Below are 26917 nucleotides of genomic sequence, written 5' to 3'. Positions count from 1 at the left end.
CAAGAGCGTGCTCTCTCAAAAGTGTATGATTAGCAAACATAACAAGTAGCAGAACACTACACAGGATCTAATGTAGGTTAGGGAGGAGGAGGTCATCGGAGGAGCATAAAGATGGATCCTATCCACGGGGGTCTTTAGCAGGGGGTCTTTTCCGCAGCAGCGTTCGCACCCGCCCGCGTGTTACGTCGCCTCGCGCTGCAGATTCAGGGAACGGACCACGGGCACCAGGAACGTCACGAGGGACGATAGGTGAAGCACTTGTCAAACGTTCTGGATTCGCACCAGTGTTTTCGTCTGAAGTACTAGGTGTTTGTTCAATCGTTTGAGCATTCGCTGGGGAAACAGTGAGACTGCGAAGGATGTGCTGCCATCTACGTCGTGCTTGAGTTTGGGGACTTGGTAGAGCAGGTGTCAATGTGGGAGTAGATTCGGTCATAAAATTGCGAGGCGTAACAAGCTTCGCTCTGGAAGCAAACTCTCGCAGAAGCGTTCCCTTCTGTCGCCAAACCTCACGAAATAGGTCCTTCTTCATCGCGTTGAAGGCTTCCTCAAACTAATCGAATATTTAACGGTGTGAAACATTTATGGAAACTTGGCATGATACTTACGCTCCATATCTTGTTTGTGTATTCAAATTTAGGGGTTTGGAATTTGAAATCCTCCAAATCAGGTATCGTGGTAAGGGTAAGAGGACCGTCGCGCTACAAGGAGGATGTCAACAGGAAGTGAAAGCTACCTTAAGTCCCAAACACTTGCCTTATAACTCAGCACGCACAGGAGACTGAAAATGGATCATCAATGCACGATTAGTGCTCTACCAGGGTTGCAATCATACCTGGACACTTGGATGTGGAGGAATGTTCTATTTTGCCGAGCCCGCACTCGCATTTCTTCCACGTCAGGGTTCTCCAAAGGGGGGTCATTTGGGTCCGTCGCGCCCCACGTGGCTTGTGCTTTGTGAAGACGCTCCGACGAAGAAACCTTCCGCAGCTTTCGAGGTCGATACTCCGCCAACCCAGACCAGGATTTTTGCTGAAGATTCTGTTGTGATGATGAGCGAACAAGGGACTTATGACTAGAGGGGCGATCCTGGCCAGGGGGGTCAAAGGATCTGCGAGAAGCACCCGGCGTGGCGTTTCCTTCGTCGACGAATTCCTGTTCTTTGGAGTCATCCCGCTGTGGCCGCGAAAAGATGTACGCTTTTATTCTCCTGCCTGTCCGCTTTTCGATTTGGAGGCGTAAGGGATGAAGGCGAAGATCAAATAATTCGATTATAGAAATGCCTCCTACGGCCGGCAATGAACTCCAATCTGCTAGTAGGAATGGCGCACCCTGGTGCCGAAATTAATCGTTTTCCCAGGAATTACAGGTAGGAAACATGCGCACCGTTGGTTCGTATTTGACAACCATTTCTGAGAAGACTGCATTCGGTGACCCATTAAGGCCTTGAAGATCATCCACTAAGACCCGATTACTCATAGAACTATCTGTCCGCGTGAGCCATGAATATTGCACCCCACGAATGGCAAGCTTCGCCAACAGAGACCCGTTCACATCCAGCATATTCCACGAGATGTCAGAAGAGACTGCATCGAGACGAATAGCGAATGTTTCTAGATTATCTGAGTCCTCCCTCCTGGCCTGTACACGCGAGATGCCCTCGAAAATGAAACCGAGCTCAGTGGCAAGAGAGTATATCTGTGATTTGATTGCTAGTAGGTCAAGTTTGCCATCCTGATCAAGCTCGTCGAAATGCAACTCATATCCCTCTGCGACATGTTGTAGTTGGCGAAGATGCTCTTGCATATTACCCACCACGTTGGCGGTCAAGTTTCTATCCTTGAAATCGTAAAGATAAACAAATCTTTCGAACGCCTCGTTGTGCTTATTCTGCATAGGATCATGATAAAGAAGTAGGTCCCTAGATAACAGTCATTACGGATCGTTGGCACGAATGAGATACGTACGTAACGATAGTGTAGATGGCCGCGAATTCGTTGGATTTAGCCGATACCGAAAATCGAGGGATATGGACACTAACACGGTCCTAATAAAGTACGAGTCAATGGGAGTCCCGTGCATGATCCTCTTCGACACACTGTATAGTTCCGGATATGCTCGCTGACTTCGGTGATATTGTGTAAATGCGATAATGCCCCATTTTGCACGCGAAGTCGATTGAATTTGTCGTAGTGTAAAGTCCCATCAGACTGCGATAACAGTCGTGAAAATCCATCATGGTCATAGCGGTAATCGACAATGACTTCCAATGGAACGACTAAAGAATCCTGCAGGGTGGGATCGAGGACTTGGTCATTAGGTGCGAAAACTTGTAAGCCAGTGAGTTTGACATAATTCCTGGAGGCGAATATATTGGTTGGAACCAAGAGACCGTGGAGACGAGGGCAATACCTTTGCATAATTAGGCCATGTACAACATCATCGATACTCTGGCGATCAAGGATAGGGATATGCTGGAGAGTGGCCGAGTCGACTGGGAAACGCTGTCACGCCATAATTATGTCGCGCTATGGGGTGATACTCACCAACGGCGATCAGATTACTGTCCGGATTAAGTTCGCTTCTCAAAATCACTTGAGGCTTGAGCAGGAGAACAAAATCATTTCTTTTTGCTACGACCCCGTCTGTCCATCCCTGAAGAGGATTTTCTGGAGTACCCTGGTCTCCTGCGGTGCCGTATTTTTGAGAAGTCGCAAACTTCTTTTCCTGACCTCGGGTTTCGTTAGCAAGGATTCGACGCAGCACCTTCGCAGGGCCCTGCGACCCCTTTGGTGCAGGTTGTGCAGTGTCCAAAGGCTCCGATATGCGTTGCTCACGGATATACTTCAATGCCCTGAATGTAGAGAGGACGTGAGGCGAAATCCACGACACTTGATCCACGGGACTAACCTTGTTGCCATACGGTATTCAAAAGCCCGTCGGTTCCGAGAATACCAATAATAATCGATCAGGATCTTAAGGGGCATTGAGAAGGTCAATGAGGGCGAACCCAAAGGCGCTGACGTACATCTCGTATTGTATTACTCAAGATGATTCGTGGGCAATGAACTTGATATACGTTCAAGAAGTCACTCCAGTCCTCCGCACCCAAACCGGGCCCGTGGGTATGACGTAAGGGACGTCGTGATGCGCTATCTAACAGATTGATGTAATCCGTCAGCGAACGTATCCTTTTTTCAATGTCCCGCACTGCCGCGCGCTGTTAGAATGAATTGAGAGAATCTGACAAATGGTGTATGAATGCACGATGGACTTACCGCGTCAGTGACACTGGATCCGGCAGAAGGATGGACAATACCCTCCGCATCGGAGCGTATTAGGGATGTAAGGCGCTCAAATCGTCTCTTAAGTTCATCGAGACGCTTGCGCGCAAGATCAGCCTGTATCTCCTGGATAGCTATAATCTAGTTAGCTCATGAAGAATTATTAAAAGGGAGAACTCACAATCCTCCATTCCCTGTAAACAATGATGACTGTCCTCATTCCCGAAGGGAGATGGATGTGTTGGATGCGCAAAATCTTTCAAGGGAACTCGCTTCAGATATGTGAAACGAGGACAGAAGCCACAGGGTAAAAGCCAAATTTTCGGTGAAGGATCTGAAGGAACCCAGTCCGTCTCGACGAAATCGTCGAGATCGACCCATGGAGAAGAAAAAGGCTCGGGGTCATCATCGGGAACTGAAAAATCAGGGTCTTCCGTTGTCATGCTTGTGGAAAAGAGTGCCTTCTGGGGTTCCGCAAATACCGCACGCACTGCCCGTAGCTCTAAACCCGTGAGCACAACCTCAGAAGAGTAAAAAGGCTTGTGAGGGACAAGCATTGTCTTCCCGGTAGAGTTCTTTTCAATGAATAGCTCCTCTCGCTGGTGCATGTCGGTCTGAAACTGGTTCACCATCACTTTGATACCGACACACGACGTGAGTCCCTCTTTCCACCCCGCCTTTTCCTCCTGATTATAGACATGACTAATCAATAAAGGCTCCAGGGTTATGCGATATTTGATCGTTGCCAGATGCCGCGAAAATTTGGGTGACGGGGGCCTCGCAGAAGAGAAAAGTGCGCCTTGACGGATCGGCGAAGACGCAAGGCTCTTGAAAAGATCCCACCATGACCAGAAATGTGTGAATGTCTTTGGTGACAAATGGAAGATGCTGTATGCAGCGTGCTTGTTGTCTCCATCCCGTGCTTCCTTCGCTTCGGCAGCGGATGCTAGAGAAATAGCAAGATGGATAAAGCGAGATCGGAATCCAGCGTAGGAGTCTTGTGTGGGGTCTGAACATGATTGAGGGTCGCGAAGTTTGACGTCATAATGGGGACGAAAGTGGAAGATTCGCGCCTCCTCCGAAATTGGACCGTTGTGTGAACCATCCACGCTCCTCTCGAACAAGAACCCCATACCCATCCGGACACCGTTATTGAACTTCGCCACGACCTTCCCTTTAACAGGGCGACGTCGAGACGGGTTCGAGGATGATGAATGCACTTCATCGGCAGGTTCTGTAAGCCCAACCGCCGCAGCATCACTAAAGCGCTTCAGACTGAAAGAGGGGGACACGTGAGCCTATACTAACAAGGATATCAAACGCTTACTCAGGGATGACAAGAAGCATTTGGCTGCTCCGAAGTTGTAATGACTCCTGATCCTGTTCGCTGAGTCCAACGGTGAAAATTGGGCTGCCTTTCCACTCCATCACGAGGCCAGCTCCCAACCCATCGATTATGTAAGGATTACGAGTGCCTGCCGTCTAGTCAGCAACTGAGCAGAATGCTGATGTACACACACCTTTAACGTGGATATGGACGTCCCCAATGAAATTAGCCTTCAAACGCCAATGAAAAATGAGTCGCAGCTTGTCCCAAAACCCAAGAGCAGGCGAAGGATCTCGTGGAGGTGGCGTGATAGAATCGACAACCTGCATCACATCTGCCATCATAGGGGCCAGTGACATCCCCCAAGTGAAATTGGTTGTGTGGGGCGTTGTAACGGTAATGGTGGGATGGGCATAACTCTTGACAGGCATAATGGTTTTTGGAATCTGGATTTCAAATGCTGGAAAACCTAGGCGTTCGTCTTCCCGGTAAATAACGCAAGGCACAAGCGTAACACTTTCCGAAGACGCATATTCCTCGCAAATCACCATGTCTGTCTCAAAACGCCATGCAGGTCCTTCATCCTCTTGGCCCTTGCTGGGAATATTGATGATCGGGAGAGGATAATCTCGGATCGAGAGCTGAATCGAATTAGAAGTCCAGGTTACTTGGAACGGAATAAGCAGTGTGAACAAAGTGGAGTGCGGCAGTCCCGACCCAAGATCGCTCATAAACGTTCTCAAGCCACTTTCACCACCAAATGATGGCGATCCTATACTGACGAATAGCCTCGTAAAGCTAGCCCGACAAAGAGGTACCACCTTCTGGGTTGGGATCGTTTGAATGGTAGACCATGAAAAAGGGGGGCAGGTGGGGTCTTTTGAACGCTTCAAATGAACTCCCTCCCGACGGACCTGTTCAGCGTCGGCAGCTTTGAAGCGCTGAATCCAGCTCTCGGAATCATAATGAAGCAATCGGACCCAGGCTTCCGAAGGTTCTACGGTGTGGCTCTGGCCAAAATGCCACTCAAAACCTGCTCGACGGTTGGGTGCTCGTTTGCTCCCTGCGCTCTGAATGGCAGCCACCTTGGCTTCGAACGCTAACGCACGTTCCAATCTTGATTTTTGCTCGTCAAGACCTGCTCGCCATATCAAATTCAATCGCGCTTCAAACGGATCATCTGCGGCTTCTATGGTGAGAAACTCCACACGTATGGAAACTTTGGGCGGTATTCTTGCTCCTTCAGGAGTCGGAAGAACTATCTCTGCAACTTTGCCAGCTGCGGCATCCCGACGGAGTTGTTTGATTGCCTTGATCATAATAGTAATGCCGAATATGAGGGTGTGCAAGTTGTATCTGTAGGGTATTCGCAGACGCGCCCCACCCAATGAGCAGTCAATGATGAAATTCGAGAGAAGAGGCGATAACGCCTCGACTTCAACGCTCAGGCTCTTGACCCTAACAATCTCCTCCCATTTCCCTTCAAGGTGACCTTGGGCGCTAGGAACCCATAAAAACGCAGACTGTGATGTGAGCCTGGCTTTAGAGCTCGCAGCCCAAACAAGACCAAAAGCGGAGAAGCGCGAATACACCCGGGCAGAATTAGGGCAGATGCAAAGACCTTGGACATCTTTAACGTCAATTCTGAGGGAGATGTGGGGATGCTGGTTGTGATCAACCCCACGGGGAGGGAACAAAGCAGTATGATATTGAAACTGGCGAAGAGATAACAGCATTGAATATATTATGGGGAGTTGGAGGCACCAGTATACACGGGGTGATTCAGCCGTGATATGGATTTCCTCAGAGAAACCTCCATTTGTCAATTCGCGGGAGGTGATCGGTATCCTAATTGTCGTGAGGGGCAGGTCAAGAAATACGCTCTCATGTACTTCCACAACACCCTCAGCACTGCGCCTGTCAATGGGACGACAAGGGAGTTCGTCGCTGGTATCAGAGATGCTCTCCACAATCCAGCAGCTGGGATGGATGAATTCGAGCCACAGAAGGGCAACTCGAGTCCCCGATTCCGCCAAATCCAGAGTTTGGGCCACCGCCTCGTTATACAGGTCCTCCTTCCTTACGTCCAGACTCTGGCGGGCACTGACACCCCGGGTGGAGACTGATTGCGCCATCCTCTCTGCTGATACATGCGGTGCTGTCAAGTAACAATATTCAAAAACCAGCCCAGTCTGCATGGCGACACCCCTCCGAAGGGGCATTGTATAGCGAATGTTAGGATTAATATCCTCCTCCGACACGGCTGCCCGAATGACACCAATCCAGCAATAAAACATCACTCCAGGAATCAGTTTGGACATCACACCACCCGCAAAGTGTGAAGTTGGTGGAACGCTGAGGGCCCGGGCGAGGACAATGAAGGACGGGAGAAACGGGGGATATCGTAGATCCAGCGTCACTTCGTCCACACGAGCTTTGGCCTCCGTAAAGAAATCAGGTATTGCAAAATGATGGGCTTGTTTCGAATTGAGCCGTCCAAGGGCACGTCCCGACATGCCAGCCTCGAGACCATGAATCGCCAGAACACGCTCCATTTTGGGGGGAATAAAGGCAGATGAAATATAGGTCGAGCCACTGGGGAAGGAACTAGAGGATTCTGCGGAAGAATCGTCGTCTTCCTTTGTCAAATTCCATTCAGCATCATCCATTGGAGATTTCGGATCGATGACTACAGACATTTCCAAGGGAGCAAGCGTCACTGATCCTTCATACAGGAGTTGTAGAGAAACTGCCATTTCATCGCTTGAGGCTCGCGCGAACTCAGATCCTTCATCCCGCTTCACCATTGGTTCTTCAAATGTGGACGACACATGCACTTCGATCTGATTCGTGGCCAGATAGACGTCGAATGCGCTCAGGAAGGGATTGTCAAGGTCATCGCATTGCAGCTTAATCTGGATATCCGTGACTGCAAGGTCCACCACAATGCGGGGCAAGTGACGCGCTAAGACAGTGCGTGGAGGCGGCGAGGGGCCTGAGTCGTTATTGTCCGGTAGCTCCTTTGGAGATGTTTTGAACAGATCCATGGTGGCCCTCAAGTCCTTAACTCGTTCCGTGAAATGAACATGCTCGCCTCTAACTTCCGCCACAACCAATGCAGCATTGTAATCCTCCCCAAACAGTCGCCCTTTTGGTAAGCCAACAGCGTCCCACTGAGTGGCAATCATATCAATGCTAGATTTGCCAAGTTTTGCAAGCCGCAATGACCGGACAGATGTCGAATGATGCTGGACACGGAAAATTTCCACAGCAGAGAGTCCGCACGAGATGGAAAAGACACTCGCATCCAGTTTAGAGTTTGGTTTCGCTGGCCTACCAATCCAGTTGCGGTGCATAGGATTCTGAGTGGGATCACTCAACCCAACCTTGAAAAACATTCTCCGAACAAGAGAAGAAAGAACGGTCTTTCTGTTGGAGGGCGCATGTTCGAAGGTATGGCTCACTTGAAGTGACGAGAGTTTTAGGTCTAAGGCCCCTAGCATGCGAGAGATATGCTAGAACGTCCATTCGATAATATAAGACCCCATGCTGCAGTGAATCAGAAACATGCCTGCCTGTTTGTGAAAGCCCTTGCTCGCTCCCGAGTCCGGCTGAGGGACGATCGATCCAAACTTCTATACCGAAATAAAGTTATATTTGAAACAACGTTGCGAAATTATACCCACCCCACGTCCTTTAAGCGACAAGTAGGAATCGTTTACTGGGGCAACTCCAAGCACGCCCGGGGACTTGGTGCCCTGGGAAGGGGTCACAGAAGAGAGAGCACGGGGCCTAGTTTTTGTACCCCATCTGTCGGTTATGGAGATTAGCGAGTTCGACTGCAAATGTATGGCTGGGACGTGTAATGACAAGGTCAAACTGTTATCCTCGATGCCGCTTGGGGAAAAAGAAAGCGAAAACCGTAGTTTGGCAGGCATGGGCATTGAAATGGCCGCTTCTGAGGCCTGTAAGCCATGAATTGACGGGACAGCATTGGAAGTGAATGACCACACCGAAGGTGACCGAGGTGGCGACGCAAACACGTTGTTCGAAGGTGGTTCAGTAACTCTGGACTCGGACATGACGACAGGGAGGCCATCCACAAGACTGAATTCGTCAATTTTGAATCCAAGCTCCAAATGACCTGATGTCCCCAACCATGCACGGCGGAACACTCGCCGTGAGCTCCCAAACAGTTGATCACTCCACTGGTAGAGTCGCTTGTGCCGTCTTCCAGGAAGCTCCTCCGTCTCTATGGGCAATTCAGACAATTCGGATTTCGATTTGGATAATCCAACCTTCGCCCCAAGGGTTACCCCGTTCACCAGCAGGTGAGCACCAACAGAACCTGAGTGAGTGACGATTACACGATCCAACTCAAAATCTAGCAATCTCATTATGCGTGGTAAAAATTCAATGACCTTCCGCAACAGCACGACGAAAAATTTTCGAAAAAGAGGTCGGAGATGAACATTGAACCACGGAAAGAACAAGATGTCGAGCAGACCGGATTTAGGCATATACTTGGCGTTGAGAAGGCCGGATCCAGAGCGTACTGGTGCCGAAGGAAAGACGGTGGGGGGAGACACTTTGATAGAAGTCCTTTCAGCGATTGTGACGGCCAAGCCTTGGATCTGGATGTGCACATGCTTGGCAAACGAGTTGGTTGGGGAATGAAACGAGAACCCAATGCGATCAATGGAGACGGTGAGAGTCCCAGCTTTAAAATGGATGCCACGGATTGATCTGGGGCTAACACTTGTGAAGCGAATGTTCGACTGGAGTGTCCCGAGCAGCCATGGGAGGAAGTATCGAGTGATGAAGAACAGAGAGACTCCGAGCGTAGAAACAATGAGAGGCCACTTGTAATATATCATCTCCGGAAACCCCAATTTCAAGGCACTGAAGCACTATGGCCGCATTCAAGACGGTGAACCGGGTGATGGACCTGCAGCTGGACTGGCTGGGCGTGGGAACTGTGCGTGTGACCAAAATGCAGACACGTTGTCTGCTCGCTCTTCGCCAACATCAATTACGGGCCACACCTAATAGGTGTACCGTTATACGCCGAAGTTTTGGCACCGATGTACTCATACATCCGGTTACCAGTTTATCACAAGCGTATTTGACTTTTGGCTCTGTCTTCCAATCAATCCCTTTGCCTGAATTTCTGCCGCCGCATGCTGCCGCTATTATTGCCGCTACGATTGTGTTGAGGACGTGTGTCACTCTCCCTCTAACAATATGGGTGTGTCTACTTTTTTGTGACTTCCCCAACACTGTACCGACCTGAACGCAGTCAAGACGCCGGGTACGGCGTTTCAGAGACGAAGTCCTACCCAGATTGAAAGACGCGAAACTTCAATATGCTCGAGAGTTTCGTGAACTGAAGAAGGAAAAGAATGCGAAACTTGCTGAAGAACTGTTCCATGACTTCAAGAGCCAATATCAACCGAAGGTGAGGGCCTAGTTGCTGTTTAATCTGTAGATGCCCATGTCTGCCTCCAAGTTAGCCGCTTATTATGCGCGATTAGTGGAATATCATAGTTGTTCTCCACTCAAAACCTTATTAATCCCGATAGCAATGCATTTTCCAGTCTTCATTGTTTCAAGCCTTGCGCTCCGAGAAGCATCCGTTCCGCCGACGCCACTGTTATACGAAACCTTCTTGAGCGAGGCTTCACTCGCCCAATCAGATACATTCGGCTTCTTCCCGATAGCTATCGGAGTCACTTCACTGATCAACTTTGAGGTTTCGCGTCGGTTTTTTTTCGCCCCTCCGTGGCGAACAGCCCAAAATGACTCCCATTGTCGATAACGTTGTTCGTGGAGCAAGCTTGGTCGTGGTTGCTGCTGGAATGATGGCCCCAAATGTAGGTGCTTCTGAGCTCTCCTTCCGAAGTTGCACCCCTGATACCTGTCTTACGCAGTCGGTGACTTTATACTGGCTTACCTCAAGCTTCTACACATTGGGACAGACGATCGTCCTTGGATTCTTAGACAAAAGCCCGAGGCCATTGGAAATGCCTCCCCTGGAGAGGAACACTCTGCCACGATCCTCACTCAACAATAAAAGAGGTTCAGGATAGACGTATCTGAGAAGGCCAAGTACGTGCTCTGTTTTGGAAACCCTATCGAATGATTACACCCAGTGGTTGAGGCACCCTCCACATGAGCGCCGTATCAAATGGCACAGGGGTGGAGCCCATGAATGTCATTCTTGATCTAATCTGATTCCTTTCTCCTACTCTCTTCGTTGGGAGGTGCGCTGACTTTCTCTACAATCACGTAGTAACCGGGCACAACAAACTCGATGAATAAATAGAAGAACAATGCCATTCTTAGATGTTCGGGTAGCCTCATCTGGAGGCCGTGGTGCCGATTTGCAGCATAATTTATGACTAGGTGTGAATTGCTCAGGATCGATATAGACTGCACTTTGCGGCATTCTAGCTCTATCTGCGAGGACAGATATAGCTGTGACCCTAAGTTTTCGGTAATGCCTCGCCAGATGAATAAGTTGAACAGGTAAACCTCGTCATCGCAAGTCTTTGAGGCCCTTTCCTCCATTCCAGTTCCAACGACGTTCGATACTTCTCCAACTCATGAAGAATACCATCGGCATTGTATGAATTTATGGAACACTGCATGGCTGATCTCCATCCGCCCTTGTTGTACTGTCGTTTGGGCTTTTCCGCCACCTGCACTGAAGTCTACCACTGGGAGCTATTAAAGGATTGTTCCTAAAGGCGCCTCAGCTCTCTGTCCTTCACCTCAGTGGTACTCTCAAAGATACATCTCGCAGCGCCAACTGAGGACCCGTAACGGGACCATTCCCCACCGCAGTCCAGTCCTCCCGGCCGCACCAAGCTGTACAGACGCTCCCAATGCTCTTTATGAAGAATGCGTTCGTTCGGGTGCGTACAAGTGCCCCACCCCTACCCGATACTGTTCCCTTTTATCTCTCTTCGTGAAGGCACGAGAAGAGTGGGGTTTGTTTCCATGTCTCCGTGCTTTCTTCGTGGTCTAAACAGGCAAGAGAAACACATACGTCACATGTCACATCTACTGAACGCACGATCCTGGATTCCTGGTACGAGTACTGCTTTGAAGTGCCGGATCATTTACGGGCTGCTTTCCCAGAACTTACACCTGACGACACTCACAAAGAGTAATCGTGCGTCATGGTGTCAGCCATGCTGTGCATCATACTCGACCGGGTCGAAAGGTTTTAGACTTGACCTAATCCCACCCATTAATCACAGCGATGGCACGCGATGAAACTGCTGGATTCCGCGCCCCCGCAGCGGCGAGGGGAATTTTGCAGGCGTGCTGTCAAAAAATAGCCGCTTCTCGACATACCTTTCAACAACGTGATTGAACAAAGTGTTCTCTATTCTTATGCTTCCGCTGCCGCCTCTGCCTCTGCCTCTGCCTCTGCCTCTGCCTCCGCGCTGAGTGGGCGGGGAAATCTTGTCTGCGCAATGACACCCATGACTTGCAGTCCCAGACTTGCCAAGTCACTTGCACGAAATTATCTGCTGTGAATCGGAATGGACCTTTTGCGTGAGCCCGTATCACCCAGCAAGACATGTGTTTATGGAGGCCGAACGCCTTAACCTGCACCACCCATGCAAGCGTCCACCTCACCATGTCCACGATTGGAAATGCAGTGAGCGATCACCACCGTCAAACATTGCCAGCGCAACCGCATATTCAGCAACTGTCATTGTCATGCAACAAATATTGTATCCCCTTCATGCCTCGTGGTATCATCCTACCGATGGATGAAAGGGATGTGTCCTAGTGCCAGTTAGTGTAATACGGCCACACACCGGGGAGTGTGGAAATTCTGGATAACAACTTAACAGGCTGAAACAATGATCGTAAATCATGTGTGCAGAAAAATCTGGTCAGCATGCTCGTGTGGCCGGATGGCGTATTATATAGCATGAGACGTCCGTCCCAGATGACGGATACTGAATAGATCCTCGATCAGAATGCTGAAGACTCTGCCGAGGCTCTTGGGGTAAAGGTCCAGCGGCCGTAGCTTTGCCATTAATTCCGCAGAGCGGCAATGCGTGTGTGCGCATGCGTTCGAAGGGCAACCGAAACTCGATTCACAGAACCCAACACAAAGCAATTTCCCGCTATATAGGTACTCCGTAGCGTGTTCTGTCCAGATCATCCAAAGCGTGAAGAACACCCCTCTCAGTCCTGCTTTACCAATTTCAGGGCCCCCCTCGCTGCCGTTTGCGCGAACGGGGACCTACCGGACCGTTTAGGGACGAATATGCAGCTTCATCATTCCCCCTTACCCCTTTTCTTGGCCTCGCTAGTGTTACCAAATAAGGATGAGCGCGTCGCATCTTCAAGATTTTCCCCAATCTTGTACTCTTCACCAAAGATTTTTTCTTTGTTTCCGTGTACATATTCCAACAACCCATTGGCGCTTCTCAGAATAGAGTGATTCTTTGATCTTTATTTACAGTCCACTTCGTGACTAGCTTGGTGCTCGGCATTTTGCGGTCGAACCTTGCAACCACAGAAGACCCACGCAATCAAGGAGAAGAAGATCCCTCCTCATGCAGAATCCCCACTCGTCTTAACCCTTTCTCGCGTCTTTCGTCCAAGTGAAAAAGTCAGCGGTTTAGGTCTCTTCCTCCCCTGGCACCGTTCTGGATTTTGAGTTGTCTCACGGCACCCGCCTCTCGACGGCCAACCAAAAGCCAAATGCTTGTCAAGCAGTACTGTCCCCAACGAGATAAGAGGATTTACACTGATCCTTTAGCGTCCGCACTGCTCCTACGCTGTACTGCCGAGTTCGATACATAGGATCGTACCTCGCTCCTGCTCGTCCAGACATCCCTAGGATCGCCCTGTCAGTTCATGTGGCTCAGCACGCACTGATATGAATAAGATATCGCTAGAAATTATTTGGACATTCCCATAATGTCTCTGGATCCTACAGTGCCAGATTTTTCAACTCTGTCGATCTTCAGTTGGCCACCTGAATGACAAAATAGGCATGCCATTGGGATACCACTTAACACTTAACTTCCCCTCCCTTCTACTTTGCATCCTCGTCCCCTGGTCCCAAACGGGCCCGTTAAGAAGTCTTTAGGTCGCGTGGTCGCTCTGGATCACGTCATGCCCCGGGAAATCTAAGGCTTCGTTCGGTACAAAGACACAAGTTTCTTTTTCCTGTTTCTTCGTACTGAATGAAGCCTAAATAATCTACCGGAGTCTGGATCTTCCGCGAGATTCCAATGCCGGTTGCATTTGTTTTCTCATCTATACGCGCACAGGATGTCACGAGATGCAGGCGATGAATTATCATCATAGCGAACGACAGAAAGGGAAAACCAACGTAAAGGTTGTTAGAGGAGGCTCAGATCCACCGAACCGTACCGGCACAATAAACACGATAAGAATCCAACATCGTACATCTAAGATCAGATAGGGAGCTCGAATTACAACACCGCGCGTCCACGGTCTGAGAACTCGTCCAGCCTTGGAAGCAAAGGCCAAATTGTATACTCTCAGCTGGCTCTTACGCAGAATCTCCAAGACCAAGTTTGTTCCGGATTCCAGCACGAGTCTGTCTGGCGAGGCGCGGATGGCTCTTTCTACCCTTCGCATAGCGAGCACCGAACATGTCTACGAATACCTCCTCAAGAATGGAGACAGTGAACCAGCAGTTCTCCTTTTGTGTTCGTCAGTAAACAACTAGCCGAGAACAGTTACCGCTCACCGCGAATAGATCGTAGGTACTGCACCCCCCAAGGACGATCTCGAGCACCCTGCCAAACTTGAGCAGTGGGATTGGTTGGGGCAGGTCCAGTCGTGCTTCCTCGATTGACTTCCCGTCGCGGAGCAGGTGTGAATTCTCGGACACCGTTACCTAGGCGAAAATAACGATTTAGTGAAAGGGGCATGATCATTGTCGTGGCAAGGAAGGGGGGAGGGGGTGAAACCCACCGTATCCATTGCATCGGACTTTCCATGGCACAAACTGAATTGGAACAGCGAGAGGGCACGATCCCGGAAACGGTCAACCCGAAGGACGAAATCTGGCATCCCCTCCCGACTGACTCGTAGGATAAGGAACCGGTGTCGTACCATGCCGCTATCCCTGAAACGACCAATAGAGACAATCTTTGCATACTGTGCGTGCATGTCCCTACGCACTTCATGGAAAAAGACGTGTGCGGAATAAGTGGTGTAGGAACTTGGAAGTGCGTGCGTAACTACATCGAATGAGCATGCGACCGGAGCACGACGACGATGGAAAATACCTTTATGACTTCCTAGCTCTTCGAAAGCTGATGCATCCACCCACGGCCCATCTTCACCCTAGGACGTTGTAATGAGAGCTAAGATGGTACTGGAGAATCAGCCATACGCACCCCCGCCGTTGACGTATCCGCATCAGTGCTAAGCTGACACTCCGCATGGACAGCTTCCTCCCGACTCTTGCCCTTCTTTCTGCTACGAATGATCATCGGAGCGAATCCCTGAGGCTTCGGCAAGAAAGGTGTAGCACTCTGTTTCAACCACCGGGCGAGCAGTTCCGTCCCACTGCAAAAGAAACGTGAAATGCTCCTCCCATGACGATCATGATGTCTAGTAGAATTATGCAGGACAAAAGTGGACGGTAATTGGGTCGCAGTGGAATTGGCGGAAGGGACAATGACGGGTGAGGGCGGTCGGAAGTGTATCTCTTGAGAGTTGGTTAACATAGGTTGATCATCACCGGGAGAGCCGCCGAGAGAAAGGTTGAGAGAGGGAAGAGTGACAGTGTCGAGTGGGTTCGCAGGGATCCCACTTTCACTAGCAGTAGTGGCGGAGAGTGTTGGCATATTGAGGGTTAGATGAAGGAGGTTTTCAGATGAGAGACCTCTTTCACCTTCCAGCACCTGAGATATACCTGGGGAACCGCTGGGGGAACTAGGAATGATCAAGAGGAGGACATGAACATTTGAATACAACATGTGGGAGATTGAGATTGACAAATTGAAGCTATGTGGCGGGGGAGTGAAAAGGATATGGTTGATCATATACTTTACGGGGGGATGCTGATTTTCTGTCTCGCCCGACCGCCCGACATTGCCCGTTTCAGAGGTGTGCGTTTCCTGAAAAGCATGGGAGCAGATTGGTGAGGCGAACGATCAGGTGGAGTGGGAAAAATACTTCAGTTAACTATTTGAAATTGGAAGGATTGGTTGCATATGCACATGGCCCTGGCACCCAGGCCTGTAGAGATGAGTGCGATATCTAATGATAATATAATGTGATATCGTACTCAGAGTGTCGGGCTGCAATGCCATGATTATAACACTCCTGTCCCTTGGCGGTAACACCAATGAACCACATGGCCGCTGACCATTTAGTTTGGTTCACCGCTTTGAAATCGCTGCTTTGATATCGTCTGCCAAACCCTGTCTTTTAATTTGAGTTTTCAAAAGGACGCGTGGAGTAGGGCGAACACCTTGAGGAACAGTTTAAATAATAGAAGCCGGCTAGGCTGAGGGCACGAGCAGCTGTGTACGTAATGGTAGTACATTGGTTGGGGGCATAAGCACACTCATCATCCTGGCCCAGAATGCCAGACCGTCTTTTGCCGAGAAAAATACCAGGGGGCATCATTGGTTCACCAGAAAATAGTTGAGATTACATCTACATACATATATAGACCGTTAAATTGATTCGAAGCAACAGGATTGTGAGGAATTGCTCGGGCCACCCAAATTCCGACGGTGTCGACTCAAATGTATTACTTCTGAATTGAACCCCCCCCGGTACAGATGGGCCATCTGTGTCACTTAACCCTGTGTCTGGGGGTTGTATATACCAAATAGGGCAACGGTACACTCGCAGTACTCCAAGTACTGAGATGTATAAGTAATGGATGCCCGTGCATATTTATATACTAAGGAAGAAGCTGTGTGAGGCAATTCCTGTACGATTGCACGCTTGGTAGTTTATGCTCGTGCTGTGCAAGTCGTGGGGACGCGCGCGACGAAGAGGCTGTGCATGCTGAGAAATGGGTAATGATTGTGTAAGGTTTCAGACGATACATACTTGGCATGACCCGTGCGACCTCTGAGAGAGCGCCAGCGATCATCGCAACTAACTAGGCCCAATGAGGTGACGATGCCGATTTATTACGGATAATCCTGCAACTTCTTTTGTGATAAATGCTGAGTGTCCTGCTAACCATAATAAAATGGTTCAAGTTTTTCCCCCAACAAGTGGTGTTCCGCTCCGCCCGTTCAAATGCTCCTCCCTTATCCTCGCCAAGCGCTCATTTGTTGCCGAGGAGAGCAACTCAATGTTCACACTGTCTTTCCTAGCCACAGCAAGCTAGTGGAAAACTTCCGGCAACTTTCTACTTCTGGGAGATGATGACGTGAGCAGAGACTGGCTGGAGTACAAGAAGCGAGACACCGCGTAGGGGAAAGGGGTGAGGAGCAGGCGACGCACGACTAGATATTCATGATCGATTCTGCTCCGTCCGGATCAAGACCAAAGGAAATGACCGTCATGCCCCGTCGAAGAAGCATGAATAGCTGCAGGCAGAGGGTTGGCTCGCTGACCCTTGGGAATGAACAGTTGCAGATAATCGAGCTTGGATAATGTGCATAGCACCCCAAATCTTCTCGCCTGCGTCTGTGATCGGGCATGACGGTTGGCCATCTGAGACCTGAATCGGAAGGTCGCAATGGAAAAAGTAAACGGGCACAGTATGTCCCTGAGGCTTGCAAGACTTCACTGGATGACTAGCAACAGGAATGTGAAAAAATATCATCTCAGCGCGGGGGAAAGCAGTACAACTCGTTTGGCCGTCGCATTTGCTGTCATCCACTACTTTGCCTCTCCTATGCTGGGCAATCTACAATCCTTTTTTTTCCCTTCACTTCTAGTTCTGCCTGTACTAGCTTCATGTTAATTTTAGCCTGCTTGATCTCACTCCCTTGTGCATTTGCACCCCCTTTTTCGAAAGAGACGCGTTCATACACTGCTCCTCTCAGAAAAGGAATGGCCACCAGATAGGGGCGTCTGAAACACGTGAAAGAGATAGGGGCTTTACCAGCCAGCACTAGTGGCCTCTTTTATCCGGGATCAGGGTCATGGAAGTCAAGATTGTCGAGCAACCTCTACAATTTGATGTGAAGTGAGCCCAGTTTCGAGCTGCCTAGAAATCTTTCATCAAGGTTCTGTAGTTAGGGGCGTATCTGACGATTGTGACAGATATGGAACTTGATTGCGATCACGATGGGCCAGCCGTAGTTGGACAACAAAGGGTTTCGTGGTCGCGGTCTCCGGCGAACGTCGGGTGTTGAGTATACCATCAGGGATCACTGAACAGAGTGTGCAGCGGAGGACTTGAAACTGAGCTTGAAGAATACTGGATGAAGTTAGATGGCTGTCAAGTGCATGTATAGACGCCTCAAAGTTATCAATTCCGAGAGAACAATCAATTCCTCATCAGAGGAATCCCAGCACTGTTCGGATTGTGCGAGTACCTGGTATGGGTGCTGATGTAAGCATCCTGAGCAAGCGCCCAAACCGAGCTGCCTGAAGCAGGCCCACGACCATCTCGTGCTGCGGGGAGTCAAGCGATTTTTCTATATATTTTATTCGGGGAGCTACCAGAGTCTCGGCAATCGAATGCCAGGTCATCAGCTTCGGATGCACTCCGACTCAAACTTTGCACCTTCGATTCTTGCTGGTACTAATTCCCGTGAATCCCAACAATATCTGGCATTTCCGACAGCGTTCACATCTGTGGTGCCCTCTAACAGCGCGGCTGGGCAACCATATTTCCCGTCATCATCTACAGATAACCAGATTGGGCTTCTCTCCGGAACGGGTACAACCGTGTCGCCCGCCTCAGCTTACCCCGCTTCTGCGGAAACGGACGACGTAAAGCAACAACACTTTCTCTCCCCCCAAGATACACTTCATATTAAGAACATGAATACCAATTCAGCCGGCTCAAGCGGCTCGCTAACGAAGCGCCCGGCATCAGGTCCTGATCTTAGGAGTTCAGATGGTAACCTGCCCAATAAGAAGCCCAAGCTGGAGACCGAGGCTAGTCGGAGCCATCACGACGATCGGGATGGGGAAGAAGAGGACGTGACTGTCTCGACCCAGCCACAAGTCAAGGTTAAGGCAACAAGGGGCTCGAGGTCAGTAACCAGCGTATCTCACCTTCAGTATCTAAAATATATGCAAAAACACTTTAGAGCATGTACTGTTTGCCGCCGGCTGAAGATGAAGTGCGTTGGCGCAGAAAACGGTCCACCATGCAAGCGTTGCATCGCGGGGAAACATGAATGTATTTTCGAAGAGTCCAATCGCGGCAAGCGATCCTCTAAAAAACACGAAGTCCTTACCAAATCAATCAAAAAAATGGAGCTTACTCTTGAAACTGTCATGAAAAATTTAAACAACCCCGCGCTGGCATCGCTTATAACACAGAGCAATACTACGACATTGCACGCTGCCTCCACCGACGGTGTTGCTGAGCGCTCGCATAGTCGGAGTGCAAGCCCAATCGTTCAGGCTAGCAATGGGCCACACCACGCACCCCGAATAGCGATGGACTCTCCACTAGACGTGGTGAATGTACACATTCTGAGCCCCGCGAACAGCACGACCACCACTGGACGATCGCCTCTTCCATCCACAAAATCCGTAACATCATCCATTACAAGAGTTGCAGATGCACGTTCTCCTTCCTCAGTCGCCGGCGCAGCCCGCTCCATGTCAATGTCCCAACAACCCCTTAGCCCCCAATTATCTTCCCACCTCCCAGACAATAGCCTCAATCCATTGGGTCTTCTGGCAGAAGCGAGCCTCAGCAACCGCCGGTCGATTCAGAAGGCTGGTGGGGTTGACGACGATACTGAAGCAGCACATATGGTGGAGCAAGCTGTGAATGGGTCTATGGACGAAGATGGAACAGCCAAAACAGGCCCGTATGCTGCTCCTGGGAGGAAAGTGGGCGTGGCAAACGATTCGTACTTCCGTCCGAGTCCGATTAGCATTCTGCCGTTGAGAAGGTTGTTTATTGAGCGACAGGTTCAGCCAGAAATGCTTGGATTGGTCACGACAGAGGAGGTAGTTGAGTTGTTCAAAATGTGAGTTGACTTATCCCACCTCCCCCAGTATGTGATTGATGTCCAGCATGCTGATTTTTGTGGTTTGGAAAAATAGATACTTCGAAAAGATGAACCGCCATTGTTGCTTGCTTAGTCAAGACTTTCATACTCCCTCGCTTGTTTGCTCCAGAAGTCCTTTCTTACTAACAGTTGGTAAGTAGCCGTGACCCCATTCATATTCTTCGCTCGTTTTAACGGATTTCATTTATCCTCGACTTAGTGTGCTCGATCGCATCTAAATTTTACACTCCCCGACCAGACTTGCATCCGCAGCTTGTCAAAATCTCCAGGAAACTTGCATTCTCTGTCCCTGAAAGAGGGTTCAAGAGTCTTGAAATCGTCCAGGCTTACCTGTTACTCGCGCTCTGGGGATGTGGGCCCGTGGATAGGTATGAACAAGATAAGACATGGTTGTTGTTGGGTTTGGCAATCCGGATGGGGACCGATTTGAATTTGCATCGGAAGGTAGCTGGATTACCGTCCGATGCCCCTCCGGCGGAGTGGAGAGCGAGAGAAAGGGAATTAAGAAATCGGGAGCGGACCTGGATGTAAGCTATCTATCCTTTTTTGTTTTCGGTATGAACCTTGGAGGCTATTTACTCATTGCGATTCTCAGTTTGTGTTACGTGCTCGACAGAAGCTGTTCTGCTCAGATGGGCAAACCACATTCCGTTATTGAAGATTATATCATTCGGAATACCGCAACGTGGTATAAACTACCCGAGTGCAGAACAACCGATGCTGGCCTGGTTGCGTACGCGGAATTGCAACGTATCATGTCGAGAAGCTTGGATTTTCTCTACTCTGGTACCTCGACTACTTCAGGATTGCACACGAACACCGATTATCTTTTGGTGATTAAGACTATCGAGAGTCAAATCTTGACCTGGTCGGATTATTGGGATTATCGTAATTTGTCCAAGAATGGTGAGCTGCTGTCCATCTCTGTTGTTATGAGGAAACTACGCGCAACAGTACCATTGTTGACATCACCCCTTCAGGCGGTATTGACGTGGAGCGAATTACAGCGGCTGAAGGATCATATGTCTCAACTATGATACGATTTTATCTTAATTATTCGATGCTTGTAGTAAATTCCTTTGGGCTTCAAAACGCGCTGGAGCATGCACCGCTGGATACAGGGCACTTCTTTGGGAGGTGTTACTCCTCTGCAGTGGCCTGCGCAGTCATCGTGAGGGATGAGCTCGGGCCGCAAGGTTACCTGAGGTATTCGCCTGATTCACATTTTGTATTTTCCAGTTATGTGGTACTAATGTTGCTCAAAGTAAGTTTATCAACAATTTCGCTCCTCAAATTACCTCCTAGCCGCTGATGGGACCCTTGTCAATCTCCTTAGCTCATTAGACCTGAGTTCCAGGCGTTCATGGAGAGTGAGCAGCGCACCTTAGCCCTGGTTCTCGGTGTTGCCGATACCCTTGATTCGGTCGCTATTTCACCCACGCATACTCCCGCTCTCTACAGCACCTTCCTCCGAGCCGTCGTCAACTCTCGTGCTACCAGCGCTCCATCTAGTCCTCCCACTGCCAACATCCCAAACCCCAGCACTCAGCCGCAATACCTTCAACAACAGCAAGCACAAGTCAAGGGTGCAACCTCAAGTAGCCAGCAAGCGACAGGCGGTGTCGTGGAGCCTCAAGTCGACCGGACGAGTGGTCCTGCTGCGGGGATCTTTGGTGATGAGCAGCAGTTTGGAGATGGCGCGCTTGGCCTCAAAATGTTCCCCCCTGCCACTGGCAGTTCTACGATGGTGAACGTCGTGCCAAATGGCACGGTTGCTGGTCTCCCGGACCTCCCTTGGACACCATCTGGCCCTGGAACGACATCTGGTCTTCCCGGCCCGAGCACGGAGACGGATATCCAGAGCTCCATGAATTTCCAGATTCCTCAGAGCAGCATAGATGACTTCGGAAATATGTCAATGGACACCATTCTTGCTGGAGGGTTCTGGGACAACGTTCTTGTTCCTGGCTATTCCAGTGGCTTAGAGGGTTTAAGTGGTGGGTTCGTGTTTGGGGCTGGCGGGAGTGGGTTCATTACGCCGAGACGTCAATCGCCTGAGCCAGAGACGCTGATCCTTGGTGGTGTGGCTTCCTCGTCTGGGTTTCCGCAGGCATTCCAGCCGCAGCAGAATGGTACGATCAACCTATCACCCAAAAACCCTTCGTGAACGGAAACTTTGACTTGAAATTATTCCCATCCATCATCTATATGTATGTTTAGGATGATCTATGTGACCCGACCCAACAAATTACCCTCTTGTTCCTGTTATATCCGGTGTTTCTGGTTGTGATATCCCTACTTTGTTTCTAACGTCTGCACCATCTTGTAACAACATCGTTGTATGCAGTTCCAGATTTATACGGAATTATGATAAGCGACCTACTTTCCAACCTGAATGGACACGCAATCAAGGAGTTCGGACCGCTAGAAAGGCAGTGAATCCATATTTTATCCCGAACATTTCGTACGCGCGGCAAACCGAAGATCAGGGCTAGATGAATGGTAATACTTCAAGCAAAGCTGAGTCGTGTTTCCTCCACAAAGACGCGGGTCGAAAGGCTTCCGAGGGTGGCAGCATGGCAGAAACCGAACCTTGTCTCAAATTGATGGTGTCGACGGGCACACGTACAGACTTCGGCGGCTTCTGCATGCGGCAATACTGGTGAAAAGATCCATCATTTGACATTGGACATGCTCCGAAAGGAAGTCACAATGTCCAATGCGTCTAACGGTGGCGGGAGGGTATGCGGGCGAGGTATGTCGGGAGAACACAATTTAGATGATCCATCAAGAACACCAGAGGCGCCTTGTGATTCGTGCTGGTGAGGCCCAGATGGCTCAGATGCCGATGTCGACTCATGAATGATATAGGATTAGTTCTGCGGCCAAAAAATTGGCAGTCCACGTCCAGCCGTTCGAACATGAGCCATGACTCGAACTTAAGGTCCTGTGTTGCAAACAAAAAATCAGCGCTCGTCCCTGATCTTCAAATACTGCAGCCTGGGAGCAGCCAGCGAACGCAAGATCTCTTTGGCTTTCCCTTGCCTCCAGGTACAAGAGATACACACTCGAGTGGAGCAACGACCTGATGCGATCCCCAATCGGTAGTGAAATAAGAACTTCAGCTCGGGACACGTATTGATCAGATTTCCCACCCCAGCTCCAAGATATTCCAAATCGGAAAAGCGCAAATGAGTTATGCCGGAGAAATGGCTATATTGAGTTTCTCGGAGACGGTCTCACAGTGGGAAACCAATCGCAGAAGAGTCAAATAGAAAACCTTCCGACAACTCAAGAATCTGGAGCTGTGACATTAAGACAAGTGAGGGCATTGATAAACTCTCAAGTGATAACATCGGTCCATGTTATCCAATCTTGAACTTTGGAACGATCACAGCAGGTGCCTGTCTGCAGACGTATTCGAAGAGGAGCGAAACGAGAGCGGCTTAGGAAGACTTCCGCCATCGTCGGGTAGCTGGACTCAAGAAATCAATAAATATTGAGCTCCACGAGGATTAGAGTTGTGTTGATCTACTGAGCCAATGTCTGATGACTTACTATTTGGAGATTCGCAGCGCAATTGCCCTCCATCGACGACAAGTAGTTGACACGGATTGGCGAAATCTGCATAGATTTTGCATTGGGAGACTCTCTACCAGATGTCCAGGACTAAGAAGGAAAACGTAGAGCAGAATCTCGTCAGGGAACCGATCTATACGCGCAGCTTGGCCTGAAGTCACGCTTCGCCACGACTGTTTCTCTTCTGCAACATCCATGGCAACAGAGAACCAGCAGCATTGAAAGTAGGTCCCACACCGCTGCAGCAAATATTTGCACCAATACGCATCAAGTCATAGAGGCTAGAGTCCTGCCTAGCCTAAGTGCGCAACTGGCGCCAGGCAACGCCTGCGCGGTAGTCCCCGACGTCACGCTTCAGCTGACAAACATCCGCTGCCAAGCGCAAAAGCTGTCGAACCAAAAGGGAGCAATGGTTCTAGTTTCTTGCAATGTCTCTGTCGCATTGGAGCCGGGGCACCCCCTTCGTCTCGCCGTCGTACATACTCTCTCAATCTTGTCTCAGACCTCAGATACATCGAGTGGGTCACTCTTCGATCCCTCCAAACCGCAGCCTACCCGCTTGCGGACAAGTACCATCCCCGAAAACGTTCCTGTTTATATGAAAGGCTCTCAAGTTCACCTGGGTGTGTTGGGGCTCTTGAATGGTCGTCGAGTCGATGCTCGGAAAGTCTTGAAATCTGGGGTGCTGCAGGAATTGACAAGGTCTATCCGAAAGGTCAGTGGTTCAGATAACCTCATTCAAACATATGCACCGCAATTATTTTGGGCAGAATATGGAAGCATTAGGGCTGCACACTTTCTCTGGCCCTAGTGCAGCCAACGATATAATTGAATGTGGGTGTCATGAGCCGAGAACCTTTAGCTCGCCCATACTGGTCTAGATTCGTTGATTCCGAAAGGGCCGTATCCCACACCAATGTCGGGGCGACATGACGAGCCTCCTGTGTTCTTGGAAAATATTCTTCTCAAGATCTGCTTTCACTCAAGAAATTTGGGTGTACGATAACAATTCTGCACATACATGAGAATGACGTTCAGTGATGCACTTCATTAGCAAGACCCGTTTGACTCGCATATTTCTGTCGCCGACTTGCATCCATGGAACAGGCTCACAATAAAGTTCTTTAACATTCATCTGATCAAGTTAAGTTGACCCCTGATGACTACAGTTCCCTTACTTATCCCTTGAGTCTCAGACGTTATCCGCTTATTTTTGGACAACGACGCCTGGTGAGCGAGGGAAAAAAATTGTTACATTTCAGGCTTTCCTCACCTCTTTTGAAGAACCTAGAGCAAGAGATGCCGTACTTAGGGTCAATGGCCAAGTCTATTTCGTCTATGGTTTTGCGTTCCGACAGCAGAGTCTTTCGTTCACAAGCAAAGGAGGCGTTTAAAGTGGGTCACTTGATTCTACCTTCATCATCGATGCCGAATCACTTTTCAGACCCTCCTACAAACCCGAGAGCGAGGTGTGAATGCCTCCTGGATGTCTCTATCCTCACTCAGAAAATACAGAGGCTCAGATCCCGTGATTGACGACAATACCGCCGAGGCGTATCGGATGTCTCTTCCCATGAATAATAAGAAAGCAGATTCTGATGATACCCAAATTAAGGAATTCGAAGATACTATTATTGATGCAATGCGTAGGCTTTATCATCTGAGCATCAGTCCTAAACAGTTCAAGGTATTCTCCCGGATCGTTCACCTGGCTCTTGATAATGACTCTGCTCAGACTTCATCTGTCGGACAAAAGGACAACATGCAAGCCGACGATTTTGGATTCGAAGATGATCCCTGCGTGGACAGCCTAGACGACACGCCCCTGAATGACAACCTTGTGGAAGAACTGGAGTGTGTCCTTCCTGTGGACATCCCAACTGGAAGCAATTTTCAACTTCTTGATGTTCCTCTCCATGCGTGCTTTCTTCGTTCTGATTTTCACAGGATTGATCAGAATTCCGCTTTCGAGGACGATGTCACCGATGACTATGGATCTGATGCTTTTCCGGATACAGTCCCCGATTTATCTCTTGAAACATCGTGGGAGGCAGATGCTAGTAATTTGGTCGGCCCCGCATCTGGTTATCTTGACATGGGAACGGATGACTCTTTCGAGGACGCTTGCTCTGACGTGCTATTCACTCCGCCCCGGGTCCCAGCCAGTCCGCAGGTTGTCTGTCCCCAAAACCATATAAATGAACTTTCACAGCTAGACCACAACGCAACTAATACCAAGGTCCACCACCAAAGACCTGATTTGGTTGCGGACGATGAATTCTCTGACATCATGTCCGACCTGCTTCTTACACCCATACATTCTCGTTTCGCTAGTCCACGAATAGTACCCGCGTCGCCTCACTCACTCGACATAGATTCTGACCACTTCAGCTTTGATCTCGAAAGCGTAGGTTGTTTTGTTGAAATCCCGGGCGAAGAGACTTGGGATGAAGGGATCGAAGATGGAGAAGATATGGTGGTATTGGGATTGCCTGCTTCGCCCCTCTCATCACTTTCATTTGGTTCAGGGTCTGGATACTCATTCTAACCGGGCGCAATTGTGTTTATATGTACAGAGGAAGGAATAACGCAGCAATTCACATTCTACACTCTGGCGACTTTTGTTCACCAACCTTTTCGAATTCCATGCGGCTCGCGTGGCTGACTCAGAGTGTCCATGGGATTCTTTCCGACTGGTTCAGAAATCTCATCGAACAAGGTTTGAATATCTGCGGTTTTATGGCACTCTCAACATAGGATAGCAGCCGGAAGACCCAGTTCTCCAGGACCTTAATCGCGCAGGAGAGGTTCATCTGGATCGAAGCCAGTATTCTTAGTGTACGAGTGGAAGCCGATAGGACTGGTGTTTAGGTCCGAAATAAGAGCGCAAGTGATCGCAAAACTTGAGCCGAATGCGGGCCTGCGGCCACGTCGCAGCAGACACCCTAACCCGTAGAGACGAGAGCGTGAGGATTGCATCTGAACAGTATGTGCAGCACACCCTTCTCCCCCAAGTTCGTTCAGAATTAGGTAGTTGGGGTGAAACCCTCCAAGAATCTTTCCGAGACATCGGTCCGTGAGGTGTACATATACAGCTGAAATGAACGTCGTTTTTTCGAGTTGCAGCATCCAAATATATCCAGCCAGGCTTGTTTGCCAAGCCGTCCATAGTGCGGGCAGACCTTATTTACCCACTAAGTTTACCTTCCATTGCAAGAGCAGGGGAAAGTGCAGTAAATTAAACCGCTAAAAGCGACATGCAGAACCAGAATATTTGGAACTCCGTTTGACACGGATTCGACCACCGGGCTGAACAAGCACATAAACGTCGTCAATGATGGGTGTACGCGTGAGCGCGTATGCGCCAAGCAACGATCCAGGAAACGGGTGGAACAAGATAGATCCACGCTAAAATTGCAAATATGTAAGCTCTTTTCTCTTCCCACGCTCTTCGTCATCTCTCAAGCTCAGCCCTCTTGTCCTTGATCTTCGATTTACGTTTCGCAGGCGACTTCTCATTTGAAAGGAGTGACCGC

The 26917-nt window shown here is 49.5% G+C and overlaps 10 protein-coding genes across 10 annotated transcripts; 4 read left to right on the top strand and 6 right to left on the bottom strand.

Annotated features, from left to right (window-relative positions):
- Positions 1-5: 5 nt before the first annotated feature.
- Positions 6-775, bottom strand: EI90DRAFT_3034523 (uncharacterized protein). The gene has a single exon (XM_039058543.1). It carries the CDS (start codon positions 530-532, stop codon positions 119-121), a length of 414 nt encoding a protein of 137 aa, XP_038922514.1. The 5' UTR covers positions 533-775; the 3' UTR covers positions 6-118.
- A 643-nt stretch (positions 776-1418) lies between these two features.
- EI90DRAFT_3034519 (uncharacterized protein) lies at positions 1419-2025 on the bottom strand. The gene is made up of 3 exons (XM_039058542.1): positions 1786-2025; positions 1561-1719; positions 1419-1495 (listed from the first exon to the last, which is right to left on the bottom strand). Exons 1-3 carry the CDS (start codon positions 1894-1896, stop codon positions 1484-1486), a joined length of 282 nt encoding a protein of 93 aa, XP_038922513.1. The 5' UTR covers positions 1897-2025; the 3' UTR covers positions 1419-1483.
- Positions 1982-2363, bottom strand: EI90DRAFT_2847225 (uncharacterized protein; the record flags this gene model as incomplete). Its single annotated transcript, XM_039053727.1, has 2 exons — positions 1982-2047; positions 2100-2363. Coding segments are annotated over 2 exons (330 nt in total), but the record flags the coding sequence as incomplete, so codon positions are not given.
- Positions 2176-8812, bottom strand: EI90DRAFT_1757849 (RNA pol II promoter Fmp27 protein domain-containing protein). Its single transcript, XM_039052144.1, has 10 exons — positions 8298-8812; positions 8187-8246; positions 4805-8126; positions 4612-4759; positions 3466-4559; positions 3279-3418; positions 3029-3220; positions 2911-2975; positions 2413-2854; positions 2176-2358 (listed from the first exon to the last, which is right to left on the bottom strand). The coding sequence occupies exons 1-9, from the start codon at positions 8691-8693 to the stop codon at positions 2458-2460; spliced, it is 5814 nt and encodes a 1937-aa protein (XP_038922511.1). The 5' UTR covers positions 8694-8812; the 3' UTR covers positions 2176-2358; positions 2413-2457.
- A 628-nt stretch (positions 8813-9440) lies between these two features.
- Positions 9441-10589, top strand: EI90DRAFT_1756570 (uncharacterized protein). Its single transcript, XM_039052141.1, has 4 exons — positions 9441-9859; positions 9911-10069; positions 10121-10484; positions 10542-10589. The coding sequence occupies exons 1-3, from the start codon at positions 9524-9526 to the stop codon at positions 10427-10429; spliced, it is 804 nt and encodes a 267-aa protein (XP_038922510.1). The 5' UTR covers positions 9441-9523; the 3' UTR covers positions 10430-10484; positions 10542-10589.
- Positions 10590-13946: 3357 nt separating this feature from the next.
- EI90DRAFT_3034507 (uncharacterized protein) lies at positions 13947-16069 on the bottom strand. Its single transcript, XM_039058541.1, has 6 exons — positions 15917-16069; positions 15021-15867; positions 14910-14967; positions 14593-14861; positions 14366-14515; positions 13947-14317 (listed from the first exon to the last, which is right to left on the bottom strand). The coding sequence occupies exons 2-6, from the start codon at positions 15669-15671 to the stop codon at positions 14165-14167; spliced, it is 1281 nt and encodes a 426-aa protein (XP_038922509.1). The 5' UTR covers positions 15672-15867; positions 15917-16069; the 3' UTR covers positions 13947-14164.
- Positions 16070-18136: 2067 nt separating this feature from the next.
- EI90DRAFT_1755923 (uncharacterized protein) lies at positions 18137-21274 on the top strand. Its single transcript, XM_039052138.1, has 6 exons — positions 18137-18806; positions 18864-19760; positions 19837-19934; positions 20002-20329; positions 20398-20708; positions 20783-21274. Exons 1-6 carry the CDS (start codon positions 18286-18288, stop codon positions 21112-21114), a joined length of 2487 nt encoding a protein of 828 aa, XP_038922508.1. The 5' UTR covers positions 18137-18285; the 3' UTR covers positions 21115-21274.
- EI90DRAFT_3034502 (uncharacterized protein) lies at positions 21228-22197 on the top strand. Its single transcript, XM_039058540.1, has one exon. It carries the CDS (start codon positions 21517-21519, stop codon positions 21967-21969), a length of 453 nt encoding a protein of 150 aa, XP_038922507.1. The 5' UTR covers positions 21228-21516; the 3' UTR covers positions 21970-22197.
- A 737-nt stretch (positions 22198-22934) lies between these two features.
- On the bottom strand, positions 22935-23684 carry EI90DRAFT_1757725 (uncharacterized protein). The gene is made up of 2 exons (XM_039052143.1): positions 23361-23684; positions 22935-23277 (listed from the first exon to the last, which is right to left on the bottom strand). Exons 1-2 carry the CDS (start codon positions 23576-23578, stop codon positions 23145-23147), a joined length of 351 nt encoding a protein of 116 aa, XP_038922506.1. The 5' UTR covers positions 23579-23684; the 3' UTR covers positions 22935-23144.
- A 726-nt stretch (positions 23685-24410) lies between these two features.
- Positions 24411-26050, top strand: EI90DRAFT_1756399 (uncharacterized protein). Its single transcript, XM_039052140.1, has 4 exons — positions 24411-24524; positions 24578-24776; positions 24826-25068; positions 25117-26050. The coding sequence occupies exons 2-4, from the start codon at positions 24681-24683 to the stop codon at positions 25927-25929; spliced, it is 1152 nt and encodes a 383-aa protein (XP_038922505.1). The 5' UTR covers positions 24411-24524; positions 24578-24680; the 3' UTR covers positions 25930-26050.
- Positions 26051-26917: the final 867 nt, after the last annotated feature.

The sequence above is a fragment of the Cantharellus anzutake genome (assembly GCF_015039405.1).
Source record: "Cantharellus anzutake strain C23 chromosome Unknown EI90scaffold_4, whole genome shotgun sequence".
NCBI classification, from domain to species: domain Eukaryota; kingdom Fungi; phylum Basidiomycota; class Agaricomycetes; order Cantharellales; family Hydnaceae; genus Cantharellus; species Cantharellus anzutake.
Note: the sequence above shows the minus strand (reverse complement) of the source record. Positions and strands in the feature narration are given on the sequence as shown.